Consider the following 17,768-nt stretch of genomic DNA (forward strand, 5'->3'; position numbering starts at 1 on the left):
AGGACCCCTGACAGTTAAGTCCAATTCCACAAAGCTCATTAGAAACTAAAGTCAGTGGGATGGACCCTGGAGCTAAGAGGTGTGCAGTTCCATATCGATTCTTAATCACTCTGGGATTCATCACAAATAGGAGAGGAATAGCTTGAGACACAAAATCTGCTGCCACCTCTTGGAATTATCCGTCACACAGCTCTAACTCCCAGCAATCCTATTCAGGATTTTGCAAGCTGTCAGTTGGCATATACTGCTGCAGTTAATTTCTGTTTTCTTTCTGTTACTCCATTCTACAGTACATCTTTCAGTGTTGGTTTTAACGTTTTGGACCTGCTATGTTTCAACTCAAGCTGAGTAAATTTCAATAAGTTTTTGAACTGATTTTTGAGAGCACATAACAGCTAGATAGTTGGTTTTTTAAAATAGTTTTTGCCAAAAGTGCACTTTCTTGTTCTGTTAATAGCTTATTGACTTGCCACATCCTCATTCAGCATATTCCATTATAAATAATTGGTAAACCAATGAGTCATACAACCTGGAAAATCAAGATACAGAAGTACACCTCAATAACAACAAGGTGTTCCATACCTAACTATGTATTTTATCCTCACACTATCAAACCCTCAAAAATGACGTGTTTCCATCAAAATATTTTTGTGAAATTGATTTTTCCAGAAGGTTATTAAATAGTTCCAATTTTCTGTATAGCTTCTAATTGTGTTAATCCTATTCCCATACTGAATCAAACAACATGTATTAACTTTATCAATTAACAGATGTTCCATGCATTCATAACTCTTTCATAGCTTTAAGTTATTCTTCCAAATTGTTTTTGTGATTTCAATTCTTGCAGATATAATTTGGTTATTGAAAATCCTCTGGTTTTATCCATGTCCTCTGCTCTATAACACAGGAGAAACCTTAATGGTATTAAAGGCAATACAGAGAGAATGGGCTTTTACAGAATTGGCGTGTGTGTGTGTTTCAAAAAGATGGAAAAATAATGCATTACAATGCAGAAAAATATAGGTAGTGCCAAGCTTATTTTCTTCTGACATAATTTTTGTACATCTCCATTTCTTTAAGCTTTCTTATTTATCCCTCTTTCTGTCTGATTAACTGTGTCTTTGGGAGTCTGTGTGAAGGGCTTGGGAAGCTTCTGGAGAAAAGGCAATCTCCTTCAAAAGCAATTTAGTTCTGCTGCAGAACAAATTATAAGTATAGCTGGAAATACAGAATTAATAGGATTTTTTATTTTTATTTTGGTTACCCACAGTTTAGTTCACACTCACATATACATTACATCATTGCATGGGTCAAACACAGTGGACCTTACTCCAAATGGAACCAGGACACTTTGAAAGAATAAAGAAAAGTGTCTGGTTTTACCAGCAATTTTTCAGAACTGTTTGGATACTTCATGAAGAAGGAAACTGCATGAGGTTTTTAAAGGCTTAGATAATCTGGGTTTAGGAAATGCAAGTGTCAAGAGAACACAAAAAGTAATATGGCATGACAAAGACGAAGATGCTGAGCATAATTGTTAGGAACAAGTGACTCAATGTATTGTTTCATGCGTCTTATGCAGTTTAATTATTACTGTGACACAATAAGGTAGGGCAGAAATGGGTCGTGAACCCAGGATTACCCACACCGAGTCTAATGCTCCAGTCATTGAGGCACACTGCTCACTGCTCAGTTGTGTGTGTGTGTGTGTGTGTGTATACACCCCACCCCACCCCTTCTGGATGAAATAGGACCAGAAAGGAAACACCCATTAGAATTGCCAGGGGATATTCAGCTACAAGCTGGCAGTTTATGAAGTTATATTCATATAGTCACAAATCTAGGGGCGGCTGGAACAACTCAGAGTGTTTAACAAAAATGTTTATAATGGGTTAGCCTCAGGAAGGATACACACTTTTACTCCCTAAAGTTATGTGACAGATGTCTGCAGTGTTTATGGAGGATCTTGCTTTGGGGTTGTAGTTCTTGAGCCTACGTTAAATAAGGAGACAGATGCCAAGGCTAGACTCCATATCAGCCTGAGGCTCTTACCTTTTTACCATGCATGATCTGCTGCTCTTACTTTTTATCTGTGTCTTTGGCTGGCTGGGATTCAAACTGGAGGTGGGATGAGTCTATACATTCAGCTCAATCCAGTCTCGGAGTTGGCTGGCAACCAGGGGAAGAAAGAGTGTTTGGGGAGCAAAAAAACCCTCTGTGGTTTATTCTGGAAGAACTTGTTCTTGCTTTGTTAGGTGTGTCTCTTCAATTGAGGTCATCCTGTGATCTTTCCTATATGTTCCTGCCAGCCCCACTCTTTGTAAGATATATAACCCCAGAGTTTCAGGTTTTCCAGTCATTGATGGTCTTGGGAACCTGCTCCATTGCTTACTACGGAGCATCTTGCCAAGTTCCATTGATAGTCCTCTTGCTCCAACAGCAGCAGGCACATGTTGCTTGTATATAGGGATAGCCCATAAAATGCAATAGGAGGGCTGATTCACACATGGAGGTTGCACAGTTCTCAGCCAATAATGTGCACTGCCTCAGTCGGAAATTACTATCTGTTGTGACATAAAAGCTTCATGGTGTTTGATCTACGATGACTGTTTTACACATCTAAGTTACTAGCTAATGAGTATGGATGTATGAATTTACTCCATGTCTAACCTTCAAACTGCATTTCCAAATCTAAAATCCTTACCAATATTCTAAGGTGATGCTCAAGAGATAAGGAACTGTGTTATAATCCACTGCAGCAGGGCTTACCAAAATTGTGAACTACAGTCTCATAGAACATATTTTCAATCAGTTTTGGGTAGGTTTGCAATGCTGAATTGGTTAAACAGCTGTTGAATGGCCTTCTGGTCAACTAAAGAGATGCCCTCCAGATAAGTAGCAGATCAAAACAACTGTTCTTTAAATGCAAGCAAGTGTCAGACGCCATCTTAGAAGAGTCATTCTTGCTTCTTGCTCACACAACTCTTGCTTCTTGCTCACACAACTCTTCTGAGATGGTACTCTCAATGAGGAGTGGCACATCATCCAAAAAACAATGGGTGGCATCCAAACCTGTGCAAGCCATGTTCCATTTGTGCAAAGTAACTCACCTTCCTCTCCTCTTGCCCTGCACCCTGCACCCAGAGTGTTTGTGGGGATGGCTGAAGGGGCAGTGGCGTAGCGTGGGTTGTCAGCACCCGGGGCAAGGCAAGTAATTTGTGCCCCCTAACCCGTGGATTTGCGCCCCCTAACCCGTGGATTTGCGCCCCCTAACCCTAACCCCCAGATGTTGCGCCCGGTGCGGCCGGCCCCCCCCTGCACCCCCCATGCTACGCCACTGTGAAGGGGAGATGAGAGAAGGGGATATTTCCAATGCACAAGCAGAAATCAGTTGCATGAGAAGAGCAGCATTGACTATAACCCAATAACAGTACTCCATAATCATAACTATTTTTTTAAAAAAATTATTTGTATCCAAGTCCATGTAGATTCAGGGACTCTTTAGAGCAGGGGTGAAGAACCTGCAGCCCTCCAGGTGGTGTTGGGCTCCATCTTCCACCAACCCCTGCTAGCATGAACAATGGATAAAGAGAGTTGTAATCCAGCAATATTTGGAGGGCCACAAATTCCTGCCTTAGATGCATGGCCTCAGGGTATGGTGTGAGTTTCCCCCACTGTTCTAGAAGGGACCTTTGCCTGTTGTAACCACCTGCCTCTGCTCTGCCAGGTCCACAATCTCCAAGAACTACGGCGGAGTGCTTCCCTGGCCACCAAGGTCTTTGTTCAGCGGGACTACAGTGACGGGACCATCTGCCAGTTCCAGACCAAATTCCCTCCAGAGCTGGACAGCCGGGTACAGCCAGTTTTCTCACAGGGTTCATGCTGACTGGTGAAGTAGGTGACAAATCCTTATGTCAGACAAAGGCATTGTAGTCTGGATGCCACTGAGAGCAAGGTGTTAGTGCACCAATGATGTTTCAGATGCTCTAGAAATCTTAAGCTGCAGAGAGTGGTTTGCTGCCTTCTTAAACACCTGGGGTATGCCTCATTTCCTTTTATGATTTATTCTAACTTGTTAGCTGTTGTGATCATATACAAAATGCATAGCAGACCATCATGCTCAAAGATGTGAACACACACTTCCATTCCACCGTACACCTGCTCTTGTTCCAATGCTCCCTTCTCCATGATAGCATCTATTATTGTGCACTGGGTGAAAGATGGGTGCCATAAACAATGGAAGGCCTCCTGTGTATACATCTTATGGCATTCTTTCTCTCTTTTTCTCCTCACCAAAGATTGAGCGGCAACTTTTTGAAGAAACTGTGAAGACCCTCAACAACTTCTATGCGGAGGCTGAGAAAATAGGGGGCAGCTCCTACCTGGAGGGATGTCTGGCCTGTGCCACAGCCTACTTCATCTTCCTCTGCATGGAGACCCGCTATGAGAAGGTTTGGAGCCACAACATGCATTGTATTGTGATATAACAATTGACGTTGTTGCTATATAATATTGATTGGTCAATATGGAGTGTGTAAGTTAGATGAACCACCTGATTATCCACGTTCGTAAGATGTAGATTCCTTGTTTCTGCCATATTTAACAATATCCTGTCCAACCTCTTCTTGTGCCAATAATCTCAATTTGTGAATCATTGGAGTTAAAGGTAAAGGTAAAGGGACACCTGACCATTAGGTCCAGTCGTGTCTGACTCTGGGGTTGCGGCACTCATCTCGCTTTACTGGCCGAGGGAGCCGGCATACAGCTTCTGGGTCATGTGGCCAGCATGACTAAGCCGCTTCTGGTGAACCAGAGCAGTGCACGGAAATGCTGTTTACCTTCCCGCCACAGTGGTACCTATTTATCTACTTGCACTTTGACGTGCTTTCGAACTGCTAGGTTGGCAGGAGCAGGGACTGAGCAACGGGAGCTCACTCCATTGCGGGGATTCGAACTGCCGACCTTCTGATCGGCAAGTCCTAGGCTCTGTGGTTTAACCCACAGTGCCACATCCTTGGGGTTAGGACTGAACTAAATAGGATATAAAGGGTTACCATCCATAAATGTTGTGATCACAACTATTGTAGCAAAGCTGTAGCAAACTGATGCTATCCATCGGTGCATATGGTGCTGAAGCACCCAGAAATTAGAATGCCAAGCTGATGTTTTTATTTATATACTTGCTTTTATTTACTTAATTGTGATAGTATGTGATCTGAATCCTGAACCCACACAACGTAGGATCATGTAGACAATGAGGTCACACTGGCAGAGTTTTTAGCTTTGTCTGATATGCTGATGGCAGGAATCCAGTGAACACTTGGCTCATGCATATGGACTGAAGGATTACTTGCACATAATGAACACCTAGAGTTTCAAGAGTGGAGAGAGAAGCCCAGTGTGGACACATCCTCATTCTTTGGTTTTGTTCTTTAGAGTCCCCCCCCTCCTGGTTGCGTCTGAAATTTGCTTATCTCTAACAGCAGGTAGGCAGGGCCTTGAATATCCTTGCCTAGTAGAGAGCTCTGGTAGAATAGAACCAGGGAGACCTGCAGCAAAATGTTGCAGTGTGGAATGTTCTTGGGCTCCTCCAGATGACCTGTTTATTGAGCACTCATCCCAGTTTACTAGCACAAAGTTTTCAGGGCAATTTTACAATACCCTCTCTTTATTGAGCATTCCTCTTGAATTGTTTGTGGGGAGGTTATATGACTTCCTGTCAACTGACCATCATCACACACTTTTTAGTGAACTTCCTCATCACTTTCCTTCCTGCAAAAAGTCTGGAACTTTTTTAAAAGTAGATTTGTTGTGCCACAGCACTTTAACTGTGACAACTAAAAATTCTGGTATGCAATTAAATTCTTCCTGCGATATAGTGACAGTCGTTCAGTACCCTCCCCAGGATACTCCATTACATTTTCCACCCAATCAGTTTTCCTCCCCCCACCAACATGCTGCAATAGTACTGCATGGCCACTGAACATGTTCTTTTTGGGGTTCCCTATAATTTCCCCCCTAAAGATTCTTTATACTTCTGCAAAAGTTAGAGTTTCCTGAAGCCTGTTGATACTTCCCTCTTGCCCATAGCTGTCTTAGCTTCATAATCAGTGGTACTGATGTCTGAACATAAGAAACAGAGGGAATAATGAACAGGATTAAAAGGGAAAGGCACATGATTTAAACTGACAGCCTGTTTCAAGCTGTAGGGAATGCTTTCTTTGTCACAGGTTTTGCTCAAAATGTCAGACTTGACAACTCACTATTTTCCAGGGTTGAGAAAATATTCAAAATAGCAGAGCATTCTGATACACTTAACAGCTCTCCCTTCAGGTTTTATACATTTCATCTGAATGTAGCTCTACCTTTCTGTGAAGTCTTCAGCTAATTTAGATTGGGCTCCCATGCATTCAAGATGTGATGCAGTCATTCACAGGGGCACATAAATAGCGTAGGAGAGAGGCTAAAATAATTCTTTTGGTTTCACTTACAAAAAATGTTCTCAGGCAGATAGTAGGGCAACATGCTCTGTGTAGGAGCACAGTTAGGCAATAGAGTGACTTGTCTTGGGAAACTTTCAAAGATTGATGGTTATCAATCAGAGATTACTGAAACTGGGAATGGGATATCTAGGTCAACACCAGCTTCTGTTATTGAGGTGTTTCATCTGTTGAGGTTTCATGAAACACCTTTTCCTTCTTGAAGTAGGTGAATCGAAGAACTTCAGAGGATCCCAGTAAATGGATCATCTTCCCTATATTTTGTGTCTCATTCTGGGGCTACATCTTCGCCAAATAGTTGCTGAACGCTTGTCCAATTATCTCACCAGGTTCTGAAGAAGATCTCCAAGTACATCCAAGAGCAGAATGAGAAAATCTATGCTCCTCGAGGGCTGTTGCTGACAGACCCAGTGGAACGGGGCATGCGAGTTGTATCCTTCCTGGTTAGCACCAAAGGGGAAAGATATGGTCACTATATAGATCACTCTTCTTACCCATGTGGCTGACTCTCACCAACACACACACACGACCATTTCCTGTGTCCCAGTTGAGATTCTCTGCTCCAAATTCAGCATTCAAGCTCAAAAAAGAAGTTGCGGGATCGTACTACTTAGTCTACTTACTTATTTTACAGTGTTTGTTTACTGCTTTTGAACCACAATGGCTCTCAAAGCAGTTCACAAAAATAAAATCAGATCTACAGGCAGATGATATTACTCCACACAGCAACAAATCTGGACTCCCAAGTGCTATCAGTGATATTTCGAACAATAGCATTGTGTGACTCTGCTCCCTTGACAAGAGTTGGGGGAAATGGGGCAATATAAGGCTGAAGTTTTTAGGAACATAGGAAACTGCCTTATATGGAGTCAGACCATTGTCCCATCTTGCTCAGTACCACTGAGCTATGACCCTTCCTAACTGCTGCTCACTTTTCTGCTGCTCTCAGCAGATGGGATCAGCTGGTTTGAGGCACAGTGTGTGGACAGTGATGTCTAAAGTAACCCCCCAATTCCCTTTGCTGGTGTTGCTGCCTCCCCAGGTTCACCACAGTGCCACAGGAAATGACCCTTGCTCCCAAAGGGGCTACCAGGCCTATGCTTAGCAGCCAGAGGTTTATGGTCTTTGTGAAGGCAAGCTTCTTCACCAGAGGTTGTGTCCAGCTATTGCGGCTTCTGGCTCTGCTCCCTTGAAGGGATGTGGTGGCCAAGAAGAAGTGGGTACTGAAAGGCTCATGTGTTCCCTCCAACCCACCAAGCATTCCTGCTGCCTCTAGTGCTGCCAGGACTCACAGTTTCCTGAACTCGTCAGCAAAATGTATTTTAGCCTTCAAAAACACCAGCAAAACACCGGAGGGATTATAAAGGATGTGCTTGGGATGTGTTTGTTTAGAGCTTTAAAACTTTGCTCTTCAGATGAAAAAGGCTCGCAAAGACCAGAAATAAAACAGTCCCTGCCCTCGGGCTCACAATCTAGGGGACACAGCACAAAATGAAAGAGATTTGGGAGGGAAGAGGTAAAAGCAAAGTCAGGTGCAAGTTTTTAGTTACAAAGAACATCTCATAATGGAAGGCAGTAGCATATAACTTTAGGGCTGTGCCTGCAAGAGTGAGCATGCAATACATTCATGGGGCAACGACTACTTTTTGTGTAAGGAAAGATTAACTGTCTTATCATGTGCCTGCTTACTCTCTCAAACATAAGTTTCACTTAGTTCAGTAATACTTACTCCCAAGTTAATAAAGCATTGCACGCTTTCAACTATTTGGCTTAGATAAGTGGTGGTTAAGGAGTGGAAGTAGACAGATATGAAACTATGACTATGGAGCAACCTTCTTTCACCTTCTGTGTGATATCATACAGCAGGAATGGAAAACCTGTCACCCCACAGATGTTCTTAGGTTCCAGCTCCCATCAGCGCCAACCAACTTGGTTGGCCAATAGACTGGGATTATGAGATGGAAGCCACAGATTAAGCGCTCGTCCACACTTCTGCTTGTCATGCCACTTTCCCTGGGGTAATGCAGCTCTTTACCGCTGAATCGGAGCAAATGTCGATTGGGTTTTCCATGGACTGACACTTGCTCCAATTCAGCGGTAAAGAGCAGGTTTTCCTGGGGAAAGAGGTGGGGCAAACAGAAAACCTCTGGGACCTGTTCTTTCTAGGCGAGGGATAAGTGGAAGTGAGCAGATGCTCCAGCAACACAGGATGCCAACCCCTTCTGTAGAAGAAGGCACCTGATGTCAGATAAAAACAGATGAGGCATATTTTTACCCAGTGCATAGTTGACTTGTGGAACCACAACAACATGCATTTGAGACAAAGCAACTGCCTGAAAGGTGTGCTGTCATTTCATATTTCAGCTGCACATGCCAAACTGTCTGAGGTTGGAACAGTCAGGAACTTGCTCTTACCAGATCAGCTGATGTCTTACAACAGGGGTGAGGAAACTTCTTAAGTCTGAGGCCTCGTTTCCTTGTGGGGAACCTCCCAAGGGCTACTTGCTAGTGGTGGGTGATGCCAGAGGCAAAGCTGGGTGAAAGATCAGATGGGACTCTTCCAGCATAAATCGGAGGTTTATATACACACATCTGTCCAGCCAGGCAGAAGAACTCAAGGTGGACATACAGCAAGATTGTCCCAGGAGGGGCATGGTCTAGGGCACGGCTGTCAAACACAAGGCCCACGGGCCGAATCCAGCCTGCCAGACCTCGTCATGTGGCCCGTGTAGCCGGCCGCCAGCCTTCACCTTTTATTCTCGCTTCTTTTTTTTTTTTTTGACACAAGAAAGCCGCCTCTTCAGCGCATGCGTGGCAGCCTACAAGCCAGAGAATGTCTGCCCTCTAGCGGCGCCGGCCGTTCTACACAGGAAACCTCCACTTTACATGCATTCCTACAGATACAACTGGCCCTTTGAGGGTGACCAAACTGCTGATGCGGCCCCCGATGAATTTGAGTTTGATACCCCTGGTCTAGGGAGTTTCCTAGAGGCTGGATGGAGAGATCTGGAGGGACACAGTTGGCCCCTGGGCTGGAGGTTCCCCACCCTGTCCTACAGCATTGTCAAGCTCAATGTGCATTTGTGGCTGCTGAACAGGGGTGTGTGAGGCTACTAGCTCTCCTTGTTCCCTGTGTCCTCCTTATCCTCTTGCCCACAGATCGAGATCTCCATCTATGAGGATCGTTGCAGCAGTTCCAGCTCTGGCAGCTCAAGCAGCAGCAACAGCAGTGCTGGCGGCGGGGGTGGGGGAGCCGGGGGCCGGTGACTGGCACAGAGTCCCGGCAGGGATTTGTACTGCCGGGACGACGGTGTCTCCGAGATCCGCAGACTGCGCTACCAGAGCACCCGCTTCTGAGCAGCCCCAGGGGGGTTGGGGTGCCGGCAAGGAGGGTTGTGACACCCCTGGGGAGGGGCTTCTGACAACCAGCGGGGGGCAAAGTCCTTCTAAAGAGGATGCTTGGCCTCAGCCCCAAATGAGCCCAGTCTCCCCATGGCTCAAAACCTGGATAACCTGAATTGACACTTCCTGTGGGCTCCTGGGGACACTCCTGCCCACCCCCTCCCCGGGATGTCCAAATGTGTCATTGTCCAAGTCCTGTCCTCACAAGCTGCAGGTACACAAATACCCCGTCCGAATGCACCCTCTTGCTCAAGGTCAAATGACCAGTAAAGATCAGCCCAGCATGGTGAGGTGGGATGGGGTGGGGTGTGGGTGAGGGAACTGGTGGTTTTGGGACCCTCTGACAAGCCTTTCCCTGAGCACCAATGTCCTCTCCCCTCCTGCATTGGCACTGACCCCCTATCCTAGCTCCTGTCTTTTGCTTGCTGCTGTGCATGCCATTCTCCTGGCACTTTAGGCATGGTCTGAGCATTCAACGTCCACAGTGCTGTGGTGGGGCCCCTGCAAGTGCTTTGCCCACCCTCCCGTCCCTCCTGCAGGGTGCTGGTACTGGCAGAGACGTGCCCTCTCACAGATTCCAGGATGGACTCTGTACTAGGGCACATGCCTCATGCTCTGGATCCTTCTGAGGCAACAGAGGGACAGGGGCATTGTATGGAGCCACAGGAGGAGGTGAGGCAGCACAGTCCCCCTCTGCAGCACGGATCCTGTCGAGAACTATATAGTCTTCCAAAGTTGAAAGACTGCACCTTGCCACCTCTGACCAGCTGCAACAGGTTTTCCAGTTCAACCAGGGATCGTGGAGAGCATCAGAAGATGGGAGATGTTGGAGGTGCTTTAGTGGAGAGGCCTCTGGCTCCTCAATTCCTCAGCTCATCCCAGTCCAATAAGCATCTTTGGGATTATGTATGTAAATATTTAATATAGCCCTGGCTACCAAAGCTCCACCCCTCCCTTCACCCTTACACCACATTTGGCAAACAGAAGAAAGAGGAAGGAGGATGAAAACTCCGAGGTGGGTATGGAACCCTGCAACATTTGACCCACTTCCCTAGTGCACCTTATCACTTGCATGCACAAGTTGTCTCCTTGCTGCATGTTCCCTCTCCCTCCTTCCTGTAAATAGCTACCCGGGCCCCACATGCGTATGTTTGAGACCCTCTTGGTTCTGTACCTCTTCTCTGAGTCCCCAGTGCCATTCTGTGAAATGAGATGGGAAGGCAAGGGGGAGACGACTGAGCCACTGGGTCAGTGGACTGGGCCGCCCAATGAACAGGCGTCCAAACCTTGGGCGAAGCCTACCACCACTTCTGGCAATGGACAGCAGTTCCAAAAATGTTTCCAGCTTCTCACACACCACACGTCCCATGCACAGCTAGATGTCCTTGTGGGGGTCACTCAGTATAAGACTTTGTTTGCACCCAGCTGTGGAGGGGGAGATTGTTGGAGGGTAGACACTAGGCTGTTTTGGATGCTTGGCTGGGCAAACTCAGCAGTCACTCCACTACTTCGTCAGTGCTCCAAACTTCTTGATTTCAGAATGGGATTTCCTCCTTTTTGATGGTGGGGATGAATGTGTTTGGAGAGTGACCAGACCCTGACTGTGCTGCAGGGAAATGGGAGAGCTGCAGAGGGCATCACAAATGCATAGAGGTTAAGCCAATGTGACCCTGGGAGGGTTTCCCTCTGTACCCAGATGCCCTGAGAAGCTGCTCCCCATGCCATATATTGGACTCATGGATCTGGTCATAGTTGTATCCCTCTGACTCTACATGAAAATTTCTGACAATAAACTAGAAGTGAGAATCTACCAGTGTTGTTTTCTTCCTATCCGTTCTCTTAATAAATAATAGACCTGGCTCCTGCACATATATTTCATTCACAGCCACCCATGCTGTTGTCTTAAGGCTGCATAACCTATTAGTAGTGATGGTTCCCATGAATTAAAATATAAAAGTATAGTATGCATTGTCTGGATGATTGAGAACTATCAGCAGGCTTACACTTTTAGGACCCTGTTCTGCTTTAATTGGACCTTTATTCGTATGCTTGATTCTAGAGCCACTGATGCGTGGTTGAAGTATGCATTTAACATTTACCTGGTGCTAACACTGCTCTTGAAACAAACAAGACAGATGCTGGGATCATGATTGCACCAGAGATTTTGCTGGTTTCGTATGTACTATGCAGGTTTGAAGATATCAATGGAGCTGATGTTCAGCTGACCTGCTGCCTGGCTTGGTGGTACTCATACACAGGTAGGTCTGCAGGCAATTGCTCTAAGTCTAAAGCTAGCAAATGAGCTTCATCAACAGAGACAGGTTTTCACATGCAGATTGTCTCACTGATGTGACCTATGCAAAGAAACAGAGTCGGGTTTGTGTAAAAGGCCCTGTATCCTTCCAGCACTCAGAGCTTTGCCCTTGACAGAGATGACCATGTTAGCCAAAGTTAGTTTGGATTAATGTGGGAATTATCCTATAACTTTTGTGAATTAAAAAAAATGTGAACAGTCAGAAGACCTCAGACATCCCCCCCCCCAAAAAAAACCAGAGGACTCAGAAAATAGTATTTGTTCACCTACCCAGAAACTGCCCTCCATCAGCCTTCTTCCCCCCAAACAAATCTCCCCTTTCTTCCCCTTTAGGAACATTGGAATCTGCCTTATATTAATTAAGCCAAACCACTGGTCCATGTAGCTCACTATTGTCCACACTGGCTGGCAGCAGCTCTTTAGGGTTTCTAGCAGGAGACTCTCCCGGTGCTACCTGGAGATTCCGTGGATCGAACCTGAGACCTTCTGCTTCCAAGGCACATGCTCTGCCACTGAGCTATGGCCCTTCCCCAAGCCAGGTGTCGTCTTTTGATGGAGAAGAGCCACAGCTCCATGGCAGAGCATCTGATTTGCTTGAAGAAGGTCCCCGGTTCAACCCACAGCACTTTCAGGTAGGGCTGGGAACACACACCCTTCGCCTGAACCCTGGAAATCAGTGTAGGGAACACTGATCTAGATGGACCAACAGTCTAACTCCATTTAAGGCAGCATCCAATGTTCCTATATTCTCTTGAAGCCATGCTGGCACTGGGAGCTTCAGGAGAGGCAGGTGGGGAGAAGAAGGTTTCCCTTCCACCTCTTCCCCATTGCTGTACCATGCTAGGTAGCAGCATCATGGTGTGTGTGTGTGTGTGTGTGTGTGTGTGTAAGAGAGAGAGGGAGGGAGGGAGGGAGGAGTTAGTTAGGGAAGTTTTTAATGTTTGATGTTTATTGTGTTTTTAATATTCTGCTGGAAGCCTACCAGAGTGGCTGGCGAGGCCCAGCCAGATGGGGAGGGGTATATGTAATAAACAACAACAACAACAACAACAACAATAATTATTATTATTATTTACCATCATCATCAAATCAGTAGGTTTATATTCCATTTTCTGATTGGTGTCCTTCAAGCTGCTCACACCATGTATAAAATACAAATGGGGACATTAAAAGACCCGAGTGGATGCCAACATTACATAAATAGGTTTCTGTTCGAGCTGCAGGCTGTCCCCTTCCTATCTTTCTCCCCACCCCATGCACCTCCAGAATAGATTGGTATATATATATATATATATATGCAGGTTTTGGTGTCCTCGGGTGTCTTCCCGTGTAAAAGTTGGGGTGTCTAGGCGACGTTTCGACGAGGTCTCACTCGTCATCTTCAGGCTGGTGCTTTCGGCTTCTTGTTACTGGAACAGAGCGGGATCTCAGTGTTTGAGTTCCTATAAATACTGTAGAGGGGTGTGGTGTATTGCCTCAAAAGTTCTGGGCAGAGGGGAAGTTCCCAGGCTAGTGTTCTTTTCTTCTTTTGTTCCTTAATTACTTGAGGGATATCTTGAGTGATTTCTTGAGTGATATTCTGAGTACCACTTAGGTGGGTCATTAGGTGTGGATTAGTTGCTAAAGCCTTCGTGTCTTGACCTCTTGAATTTGTGAAGAGTTTTTCTGGGAAGATGGCTGTACTGCACTTAGTTGTGCTTTGGCTTGGCTTCGTGTATAGGGGCACAGGGCACAAAACCACAGCTCGCCCCTATACACGAAGCCAAGCCAAAGCACAACTAAGTGCAGTACAGCCATCTTCCCAGAAAAACTCTTCACAAATTCAAGAGGTCAAGACACGAAGGCTTTAGCAACTAATCCACACCTAATGACCCACCTAAGTGGTACTCAGAATATCACTCAAGAAATCACTCAAGATATCCCTCAAGTAATTAAGGAACAAAAGAAGAAAAGAACACTAGCCTGGGAACTTCCCCTCTGCCCAGAACTTTTGAGGCAATACACCACACCCCTCTACAGTATTTATAGGAACTCAAACACTGAGATCCCGCTCTGTTCCAGTAACAAGAAGCCGAAAGCACCAGCCTGAAGATGACGAGTGAGACCTCGTCGAAACGTCGCCTAGACACCCCAACTTTTACACGGGAAGACACCCGAGGACACCAAAACCTGCATTCCTGTACCCGTGAAAATCTACGAAAACAAATATATATATATATATATATATATATATATATATATTCTGAAAAATAAAAGGTAATTGTACAACATTTTCAAATTAACACTCCATCATCCACATTTGACTTCCCATCCACCCCTCCATGGTTTCCTCAAAATTCCAATTCTGCTGCATATCATAATTATTCTATGCTTTAACTTCTTCACATAAAACTCGCTTCGGCAGCACATATGCTAAAATTGGAAATGATACAGAGAAGATCAGCATGGTCCAGAGTAGATTATGAGGGTGTGCAGGGGCAGCAAGGGGAAGGAAAGAAAGATGAAGTCCCACAGCTTGTGTGAAAGTCCATTCTGCTCATCTGCAGACAGCAGTGGATATACTTTAAAACAACAACTGTGCCGCTGAAACAGGCACCTGGTGTTCTATCCCCCCCCTTTATGTTTATTACTTAAATAACACAATTTTAATAGTACAGAACAATCCCTGCCTCATAACATAGAGGGGAAAAGGGGAGTAAAATAAATTTTAAAACATTTATCCGTCAGAATAGCCCATCAGGAAGTACCAAAATTCAAACCTACAATGTTCAAAACAGCCAGAAAATTTTGTATACTTCTGGGATATTTCTTTGCATTTCATCTTTGCTTGCATAAGCAATAGAACAGTGCCAATCTGCTGCAAAAGAATCTTTATACTTCTTTAGATTATTCATTAATTTATCCACCCAAGTGACTTGCCAGCCCATCTTATACCAATTAGCTTCTGAGGCACTCTTTCAGTCCATTGAGCAACAACTTGCCACGCAGCAGCAAGAATCTATCCAATTAGAGGTTTGGAATGGCCATCCCCATTGTTGTTTTGAAGAAGAAGAAAAGTTTAACAAGAACAATTCTGGAGATTTCATCACTTATTGTCCAGTCATTACAGGAATTTTTGCAAAGACCACAGTCCAAAACTGTGACACTTTTTCACAAGTCTAGCACATATGCTGGATTGACATTGGTTCCTTATATCCTCTCTAACACAGTTTCAAACTAGTATCATGGACAGGCTGGAGGCAGAGGAGTAGTGGGAGGCACCAGCTGGGGAACTCCCAAGGGAACCACCAGGGGAAGAAGGCTCAAAGCCAGGGGACTGGTGGTGGGATGAGAATGAGTGGTCAGAGGGAGAAAGGGGAACAGACTGAAGGGAGGGGGCGTCGGAAGCTGAAAGGGTCAGAGGCTTTAGTGAGCAGGAGGAGGCTGTGGCAGAGAGCAGCCCAGAATCAGACAGAGGCAGAGGCTGGAGAGGAGGGGAGCCAAGAGGCAGAGATCAGGCAGGTTGCTGAATGAAGCCAGGGAGCCTTCCTCTCCCTCCTGGTCTCCCAGAACCCATGGAGGTATGAAAAGGAGCATCGACAGACACGGCAAAGAAGTCTCAGGTTGCATAGGAAGGAGACTTAGGGAGTTGTGGGGAAGTGGGAGCGTTCAGTCCTTGCAACTGCCTCAATGGGGCAAGATCTGCTGGAAAGAGTTGCTGTGCTCACTGGGCCTGTCTTTCTGAGCTGTTTGTTTCTTTGAATAAAGAGTTAATGTCACGGACGCCTTGTGAGTTATTGTTTATCTGCTCCCACCTCCCTCCTTGACAATTAGATATATTCATTTGAAACAGTCTCGTACCATTTCTGCACACTTTTTCATGTTCGTTCCCTCATACCAGATGATGCTGATTTAATGGGCAGCTTTAACCACATAGAATTCCAACTACTGCCTTGATTCTCTTCTCCTCAGGCTAGTTGGTGTTAGGTGGCCTGGGAGTGGCAGTCTATCGGGAGTGTGAACTTGGCATTGCCCTCACTTGCTTTCCATGGATCATTTGGTGCCAAGGCTTATGTAGGCCGGCCTTTGCTGCCCGCTGCTTGCTGGGCTACAACTCCCATCAGCCCTAGCCAGCATGGCCAATGGTCAGGAATGATGGGAGTTATAGTGCAACATCTTGAGGGCACTAGATTGGGGAAAACTGATGTTGATCTTCTGCTGTGCTAGGCCCCAGCCTCTCTGTGCCTTCACCAAGATCTCAGTTATTCAGAACTTACAGCAGTGTAATAATACATATCAGAAAAGCATGTGAACTAAGCCAGATAAGAGTTTGGGGGCTTGTAACACTTGCCTCTCATTTAAAGTGGGTTTTATGAGCCCCCAGAGTTCATTTCTGAGCCTCATATGGCTCACGAGAACTTCACCAGCATCTCTAGTCCCTGGTGGCTCTTGCTTGATCAAGTTTGTGCAAGACTTCCCTGACAGGTGATCAGCATGGTCAATGATCTACTTGCCTGGGAGCCAGAATTCTTAATCCAAGCTTTCCCTTTGCTCTGTCTCCACCCTCAAAAGCTGGTAGTTGGCATTATTAAATCAAGGAGCATTGACCACAGAGAATGTGTGCATAGGGATGCTCATTCATGGCCAACTGTAGCATGCAGGGGTATGGGGACTGGGACCAATACTGTGGCATGGATTGCAGCGATTCAGAGAAAACCTATGTGTGAATTCATTCCCCCCCCTTGAAATATTCTAACCATGAGGTTGCAAAGCCCTGCAGGTCTTCTGAAATTCATGTTTGTATCACAGCACCCTCAAGTGGTGAAGGATTTTAAGAGGCATAACCAGGGCTATACAGTATATTATATATATATAGTAATATATATATATATATATATATATATATATATATATATATATATGCAGGTTTTGGTGTCTTCGGGTTCAGAGCTCTGTTTCAGTAACAAGAAGCCGAAAGCACCAGCCTGAAGATGACGAGTGAGACCTCGTCGAAACGTCGCCTAGACACCCCAACTCTTACACGGGAAGACACCCGAAGACACCAAAACCTGCATTCCTGTACCCGTGAAAATCTACGAAAGCAAATATATATATATATATATATATATATATATATATATATATATGTTTCATAATCTCAGCTTTTGTGGTTTTTGAAAAATGAAGCCTCTAGCCCTTTTGGCTGTGAAGGTGTGCTGAAAAGCAACGTGGGCAATATCTGCTGAAATCTCAGGACCTGGAAAGGTAGCTGTATAAGTTTAGCAGCAGCAGAGGAACAAGTCTTCCGTGTTCTTTGCCCTTCCGACGACTAGCAAAGGCAGAATAAATTATGCAAAATATAAATAATTGAAGAATGAATTATGCAAAATAAGAGAAGTGTACACATTCCCCCAACCTGCATAATTTATATAGATTGCAGATTTCGGCATTGGCACTAAAAATATTTATTTATTCAGTACACCAAGTCCTTGCCATAGCCATGGATTGTCTCCATGGAAAACCTTACATTATTTTAAATAACAGTAATAGCAATAATGTAGAACCACAGATTT

At 45.1% G+C, this 17,768-nt stretch overlaps 1 protein-coding gene across 2 annotated transcripts in view; it reads left to right on the forward strand.

Annotated features, from left to right (window-relative positions):
- GOLGA7B (golgin A7 family member B) overlaps positions 1 to 11,712 on the forward strand; it is a 34,733-nt gene extending 23,021 nt beyond the window's left edge. For both annotated transcript variants that reach the window (XM_083505807.1, XM_083505808.1), the window contains exons 2-5: positions 3,728 to 3,853; positions 4,299 to 4,451; positions 6,830 to 6,931; positions 9,660 to 11,712. In XM_083505807.1, the coding sequence (XP_083361933.1) occupies positions 3,728 to 3,853; positions 4,299 to 4,451; positions 6,830 to 6,931; positions 9,660 to 9,767 (489 nt within the window). In that variant the 3' untranslated portion in view covers positions 9,768 to 11,712. The remainder of the gene's footprint in view (positions 1 to 3,727; positions 3,854 to 4,298; positions 4,452 to 6,829; positions 6,932 to 9,659) is intronic.
- Positions 11,713 to 17,768: the final 6,056 nt, after the last annotated feature.

Source organism: Podarcis liolepis (assembly GCF_965112155.1).
Source record: "Podarcis liolepis genome assembly, chromosome: 5".
Classification (NCBI taxonomy): Eukaryota; Metazoa; Chordata; class Lepidosauria; order Squamata; family Lacertidae; genus Podarcis; species Podarcis liolepis.